Source organism: Gastrolobium bilobum, unplaced genomic scaffold, assembly GCF_033153095.1.
Source record: "Gastrolobium bilobum isolate Gb01-03AN ecotype WA unplaced genomic scaffold, APGP_CSIRO_Gbil_v1 utg26981, whole genome shotgun sequence".
NCBI lineage: Eukaryota > Viridiplantae > Streptophyta > Magnoliopsida > Fabales > Fabaceae > Gastrolobium > Gastrolobium bilobum.
This window is the reverse complement of record NW_026896302.1, coordinates 182,629-190,249: the sequence shown is the minus strand read 5'-3', so window position 1 is coordinate 190,249 and position 7,621 is coordinate 182,629. Positions and strand designations below refer to the sequence as shown.

The following is a 7,621-nucleotide window of genomic DNA, read 5'->3' as shown; positions in this document are numbered from 1 at the left end:
GGCATTGTGAGTTGCTTTGATGTGCACAGTTAGTGGGAGTTGTAGTTCTTTGTTATTTGCTTATCATATTGAACATTTTTTTTGGATATAATTTGTTTGGTTGATATACATATTTCATTTTAAGCGATTGATAATGCCTTGAGTTTTGTTATTTTATATGTTGCATTTATGTGTTTATGTTTATCAATTGCAAAATTTTGGAACTCAATGTCGTCAAGATCCCATGCCTGTGGTTGACACTATATTGGAGTTAAGGCATTATAATGAGATACTGAAACTCAATATCGTTGGGACAATCATGTCTATGGCTGACATTATATGGGAGTTCGAGACATAATGGTACCATGAAACTTGATGTTGTTAGAGGACTATTGGGCCCATGATTGAACCATATTTGATTGTATGATGACCTTTTGATAAACCATCAAATTTCACTTGTTTTACGGCATATGAGAGAAATTTGAAATCACAATTAATATACCAATCACAAATCATAATTAATGTATCAATCACCATTCACAATTAATTTTATCACAATTAATGTATCAATCATCAATCACAATTAATGTACCAATCATTGGTACATTAATTGTGATTGGTACATTAATTGTTTGTGATACTATTGTTACAAATTCGAACGACACACGTGAGAGATAAAATACGCCAAATGAAGTGTCATTGAGTAGATCTCGAATAATTATGTGAAATAAAATATAAAATATCTGATTTGGATATCTGAATTAAAAGTTATGGCCCTTCAAAGTGATTGGTGATTGATACATTAATTATTATTGGTACAATCAAAAGTTAATCCCATTGGTATGCTAATTGTGATTGGTGATTGATACATTAATTGTGATTATGATTAGTACATTAATTTTGATTGGTACATTGATTAATTAGCCATTTTTCTTCGTTTTTTATTATTATGATTGATACATTAATTCTAATCGGGCAACAAGATTGTGCCACGTAGCGCACCAAGTTCGCTATCCCTGGTAGCGAACTTTGTCCAGTCAACTTTTCCTGCAAAAGTGTGCCACGTGTCACGAAATTATTGGCTACGTAGTTCGCTACCAGTAGTAGCGAACTTGGACACGTGGCAGTCAACTTTTCCTGCAAAAGTGGGTCACGTGTAACAAAATCATTGGCTATCAAGTTCGCTGGGCACTGTAACGAACTTGTCCGGACATATTTGAAAATAACACTGTTCGCATGACATTTAGATAAAAAACTTAACGAAAAGCGGCATTTTAACCACCGTTCCCCATCATGGGCTATTGACTATGTGAAATAAAGTGTAAGAGTTAGAAATACTTTGTATATAGGTTGTTAGTTGGTTGCGTAAAAGTAGATGGTTTGCTTACAAGGCAACAGCGGAATGTAGGAATAAATAGGGGAGTAGCTATTGTATCAGATATTTTATGTAGATATATTCAAATACAAGTCCGCGTCCTGTATCAGTATCCTTCCCTTACTCATTGGAGTTTGACCTTTGAAGGTTGTTGAATAATAACATTTCCAAGCACCATTTTTTAAACGATCGAGAAGTTGATAAATACACAGCAAAACTTCAATCCAACGCCGATTAAGAGAGGTTTTATTTTACCATTTTTTGGTTCCGGCAACCCACTTATGATCATAGTTATGAAATCAGCATTGTTGGACTAACACGTGCTGGATCTGAGATAAACTTCAATATTTCTTCCAGAACAGTTTATGCAACAAAGGTATTTATCATAAAAAGAAAAGACAACATTAGTTTTAGTGAAACAAAAAACAAAAAAGGAGGAACAGAAAACGTTGATATTTTCGTTCGAGAGTGAAAAAAAGAAAAAAAAGGAAAAAAAGAAAAAAGAAAAAAGAAAAGAAAATGATCTCTCTCTGACAAAAATATATAGCATCTATTTGGGTTCAACTTTTGCTGAAAGTGTGTACCCGCCGCTGTAGTCAAAGGCATTACTGTCATTAACATTGTCCTTCTTAGTAAAAGTAGTATCAATGTAAGGATGTCTAATTGCGCCCTTAGAAACTCCAAAGTCAGTGGCAGATGAGGATGCAGAAGTAGAGTTAGTATTCATCCCATCATTCTGTAGAATGGTTTCCAGTGTTTTCACAACTTCACTCATTGTTGGACGCTCTGCAGCTGATTCCTCAACGCATTGCATTGTTAACTCTAAGAACCTCCCAAATCCTATGAGATTGGGTGTGTTTCTAACCACTGGATCCATTAGTTCCCTCAAACCATAATATTCTTCATCCTTCTTATTCATCAAGGTGCGCACCTCGCGAACAATGTATTTACCCTTCTCAATTGGTTGTCTTGAAGTTATCAATTCAAGCATAACCACCCCAAAACTGTACACATCACTCTTCTCAGTTAGTTGTTGGGTCATGTAATATTCAGGATCCAGATAACCCTGCAGATGTTAACAATTTCAATTACCAATTTGTTATTGCCAAAAAGAAAAGAGAAAGCAAACCAAAGACACCACACCACGATGGAGATTTTGCAACTAATGATTCAATATAAAATTCTTGCGTGGTGAAATATATTAGTCATGAAAATCACTATCAAGGCAACTATCTGTGTATTTATTTATTTCTTGAGATGGACCATGTATGTATCAGAATTTAAGGCTTGTGGCAAAGTTGAACAATTAAAATGCAAATAAAATTGAAGTACAGTTATTCAGTCACATTTGGTATCTACTTCGAACAAAAGGCTATGCGGGGCGTTGTATGAAAATAAGACATCTACTTCTTCTAATGAAAAACAAGAAAACAAGAACGAAGATATCAACAACATAAGAAATGGTGCAATGTTGCTTACCAAAGTTCCTTTAACCTGAGTTGAAACATGGCCTTTTTCGCTGTCTGATACAAGCTTAGACAAGCCAAAATCTGCAACCTTTGCTGTCAAATTTTCATCCAGTAATATGTTAGATGACTTCACATCTCGGTGGATTATGGGAGGGTTGGCAAGTTCATGTAAGTATGCAAGTCCTCTGGCCGAACCAAGAGCAATGCGAAGTCTCCTCTTCCAGTCAAGATGAATGTCAGATCTCCCTGCAACTCATATTAATGCAGAAGATACTATTAATTTTTTAATTCTATTCTCTTGTATTGTAGTTGTATAATAAAATTCCATTCCAAAAAATAAGCTGCAAAGAAACGTGTATGTATTACTTTGATATTTCTGTGCTATGCAATGATTTTATACCACATAATTTAATCAACAAAAAGTTCTTCCCTGAATTTTATAATTGCTTTTCCTTGAGAGGCTAAGTTTGCTGCTTTGTTTGAGTGTTACTACAATGTGAACTGACCTGACAAACTCTCCCTAAGTGTTCCATTGGGCATAAATTCGTAAACCAACATCTGTTCTCCTTGTTCAAAACAGAATCCCACAAGGCCAACAAGATTCTTGTGGTGAACTCTTGAAAGCAACTCAATTTCAGTCTTGAATTCCAGGCCTCCTTGCATTGATCCTTGCTGAGCTCGTTTGATTGCAACCATTTTTCCATCAGGGAGCATCCCTCTGTACACCTAGGACCAATAAAAGGGAATTATTAAACATTTACAAGAACTAAAAATTTGTTACCATACAGAAAATACCTTGCCATAGCCACCGAAGCCTATCTCATTGCTTTCAGAGAAATTACTGGTACACTTTTTGAGATCATCATAAGAGAACCATCTTGCTCCCTTTAATTGGGGTGCACCTCCACTATCTTTGCCACTTGGTGCCCAAGATGCTGGAAGAAACACATGACTGTGGTATAAGCAAAGCTGCTCATAACTTTTCCACACAAGTTGTTACAATAAAATGAGTACATTGAATAATTACCAAATGGTCTACTTAATCCAATGGCTTTCTCTGCACGCTTCTTTTGCAGAATAGCATATATCCCTAAACCTATGAGGCTCAGAACCAGAAAAGTGCAGCCAGTTGCTATCCCAATAACAACACCTCTGCTAAGAGAACTTCCTTTGTGGGAAGCTGAAATAATTTACATTAGTTGTATATCAGTGGAATAGAAGTTGCAAGTGTAATTTGTTTCTACGTTACCTGGGAAAGTATAAGGAAATGCAATAAAGTAATAGGGTCCAAACTCATGTGGAGGCTTGTAAGTTTGATTACTCAATTCAAACCCAATTCTTTGAACTTCTGACCTATTAAAATATTGCCCTGTTGGTGGAAAGAGTGCTAGTTGCAATTGAAGATAATCATCAGCATTGAAGAAGGGGTTTTGTAAAGAAACTGAGCCAGGAGTTAAACCCAATTTCACCCACAGGCTCATTTCAAGTGAATGGAAAGTTGTTACATTAGACAGTTCTCTGAACAAGGGTCCTCTAAAGTACAACATTCCTTCATATGGATAAGCACATTCACAGCTTTGTGGGCTGAGCTTTTGATCAGGGGGACAAGATTTGCCTCCACAATTAGCCAAGCTGGTAGAGTAGGGTTGTGTAGGCTGTTGCTGAAGTTGGCAGAAATTAGTATTTGAGAGAGCAGTGCTGCACACTGGATTTCCTATAAGACTGTGAGGCATGAGGTAGACATCAGAAAAAGCCCATGCAAATGAAAGATCAGACAAAGGATCAGATTAAAGAACAAACACTTTCTCACATCAATGTGTTTTTGTATTGTGAACTGAGTGTCACTGAGGATATCTGGTTGTTTTGCAAATCTACTAGCTGCAATTGGGGGCAAATGCTGTCACCCATGTCCAATGTATTGTTCAATGCATTGTTTTTTAGTTTCCTGAGAATAATTGAAAAGATTAAAATTATCATTACTAACAGACCATTGTTTGATAACGTATTCTAACTTGTAGCTCAACTTATCTTAAACAAAAAAGTTTGGAACTTACACTTGCTGTATTTGAGGAATGCTGAAGAGTTTCGATGGAAGAGGGCCTTGAAGAGATCCAAACTCCATAATACTTAAAGCACAGAGTAGGTTATGTGGGGGGAGTAGGGGGGATTTCCTTATTAGATTACATGTTATTTCATAAGTTTAGGGAAGCGGTTAAGGGAGAAAAAACTCTTTTGTATAATTGGTAAAGACTTACAGAGTGGTGAGTGATGGTAGAGTTGAGAACCAAGTTGGAGCTCCAGATGGTTCAAAAGAGTTGTTACTAAGATCCCTACACAAGATTATAAATTGATCAGCATCATTTGAATGATAAAACCATATTAAAGGAAAGAAAATAGAAACACCAACTCATGCCAATTACATACATATAGTTGAGGGTATCCATTTCAGATAAGTCTGGCAAAGGACCTGTCAAATTATTGTGTGCTAAATTCCTGAAAGAGAACAAAACTGTATAAATCTCCATTAAGATTATTATAAAATCCTTTTATATGCTCATATCTCAAATGCAAGTACCCACAATTCATTTATGTTTGTGAGGTTATTGAGATTTGATGGGACCCCTCCTGTCAGGAAGTTTCTATCAAGCCGACTGTCATTAATTGGAATAAAAATGAGAAAGGTCATCGAAAGAGGATATTTAGTACAATAGAAGTAAAGAGGAAAATAAAATAAAATCAATTAAAAGGAAGGAAAGTGAATAAAAAGAACACTTGAAATATGAAGGAAGGAATTACTTACAGAACCTCAAGTGTCTGAACTAGTCCTATTGTGGAAGGTATACTCCCAATTAACTTATTTCCATCAAATAATCTGTCAGGAAGAAAAACAACAGTTCAAAGTACCACAATAGTTGAGAGTATAAACTTATAAACATAAATAGATACCAGAATGTCAACTTACATGTGAATGAGTACCATCTCAGAGCTGAAAAGTTTGGGGGGAATGAAACCTGAAAGCTGGTTCTTATTGAAATGGCTGCATTAAATAGCAATGAAAAAAATTCAGTATAGCTACTAGTACTCGACTGTTTTTTACTCATTGTTCTTTACTGCACTAAATAAAATCTATTCTTAAGTGTCAACCAAAATAAATAAATAAATAAAGAAGCGTCTCACAAGTGCTTAGCCTTTAAAAGAAGGTCTAATCCAGGGGTGGTGGAGGTTGAAACTGGTATAGGCCCCATCAGCTGATTGTCTGCCAAATCCAACCAATAAAGTTTGGAGAGTTTACCCAATGAAGGAGGTATCTTTCCAGTGAAGTTGTTTGAATTTAAAGCCCTGAATAGTTCAATGAGATTGGTATAGTTTTAAATTAATCATCCCAAAAAGGGAGATTCTTAAAGAAGGGGGAGGGTGTCACTTATTTGTTATACATGTAAAATGCTTCTTACAGGAAAGATAGCTCTGAAAGATTTCCCAATGAATCTGGAATATTGCCACTGAAGCTGCAACCAGCCAAAATCCTGAAAGAGGGAAGCAAAGCCTTATGCCATTTAACTTGAAGTTGCTGCACCTGAAATTACATTAGCAATTTATCTGGTTTCTTGATTCTTACAGAATATTTAGCTTGCTTAGGTCTCCTAATTGTGGAGAGAGAGGACCTGTTAAACCTCTGTTAAATGACAAGTCCCTACAGTTTAATAAATTGAATTAGTTAATTAGCACAAAACATGCTATGGAAGATTGTTTCTTCCTTTTAATGAAAAAAATTAAATCAATATTGTGACTGCAGTTGGATTAGTAACATTGAGTAACCTTAATGATTTAGTTCATATGATCTAACAAGAAACAGAAAAATCATACTTACAAGGATCTCAATTCTGTGAGTCCACCAATATCTCCACTTAGTTTACCCTTCAGGCCCATGGTTGACAGTCCCCTTTATTTAAATGGAAAAGTGCTTTTCTTAAATTAGTAGTTGGCAAAGTGATTAAAAAGGATGATGAAATTAGCATACTAAGAAACACAAGGATCAATCTTTTCGAATTGAAGAATTATTACAATGAAGTAACCCTTGATTTGTTGCAGGTCACTCCTTCCCAGGGTGCTCCACATGGGTCATCTGATTTGTCCCAGCTGGGTGGTGTATTTTGCCATATGTCTTTTAAAGATCGAAGTGCAACAGCTGCAACAGTATATATAGAGTAAATAAATAAACAAAATTCCCTTAACAAAAGCGCAAGATGGTAGATTACGGATTTTAATCAAGGGTCTCTTTGATTTTAAATAAAATCTTTGTAAATGCTGGTATATTAGAGAAAATAGAATATATATTTGTCTTTTCTCTGGAGAGAATAGAAAAACACTTGGTACAAAGGAGTGTGTTGTTCTTGGTGGGGAAGATTTATTTGATTAATGACTGTATTTGTGCAAGTTTCTATACAGATTAAAACATATCCTTATATAATGCAAAAACCGAACTTAACTGGAGTTACTCTATCCACTTATAGTTTTATTTTCTTTACAGTCTGGACTGTTAGACAAGTAAATGGTAACAAAGTCACTTATAAGCATTGTGGAATATGAGGCTCGATGAACATTTGATTATGCTGTCTTTCTCACGGTCCAAAATACAATAGTAACATTTGCATGTGTTCCTAGGTTAAAATATCTAATTAATATTTTGTTTTTAGCATAAAAATAAACATTCTCACTTCTTTATTTATTATCAATCATATTACATATCCCAGTCATAATCATATTCAACTCATATTAGGTCCAATTCAGTTAATCAGTA

General features: G+C 35.2%; 1 protein-coding gene across 1 annotated transcript; it reads right to left on the bottom strand.

The window, feature by feature from the left end:
• Positions 1 to 1,716: 1,716 nt before the first annotated feature.
• LOC133298768 (leucine-rich repeat receptor protein kinase HPCA1) lies at positions 1,717 to 6,996 on the bottom strand. Its single transcript, XM_061498104.1, has 18 exons — positions 6,886 to 6,996; positions 6,692 to 6,763; positions 6,440 to 6,514; positions 6,276 to 6,347; positions 6,001 to 6,162; positions 5,786 to 5,860; positions 5,624 to 5,695; positions 5,403 to 5,474; positions 5,248 to 5,316; positions 5,079 to 5,153; positions 4,878 to 4,949; positions 4,634 to 4,768; positions 4,073 to 4,545; positions 3,851 to 4,003; positions 3,619 to 3,758; positions 3,330 to 3,549; positions 2,834 to 3,075; positions 1,717 to 2,420 (listed from the first exon to the last, which is right to left on the bottom strand). The coding sequence occupies exons 2-18, from the start codon at positions 6,748 to 6,750 to the stop codon at positions 1,905 to 1,907; spliced, it is 2,682 nt and encodes an 893-aa protein (XP_061354088.1). The 5' UTR covers positions 6,751 to 6,763; positions 6,886 to 6,996; the 3' UTR covers positions 1,717 to 1,904.
• Between the last annotated feature and the right edge of the window lie 625 nt (positions 6,997 to 7,621).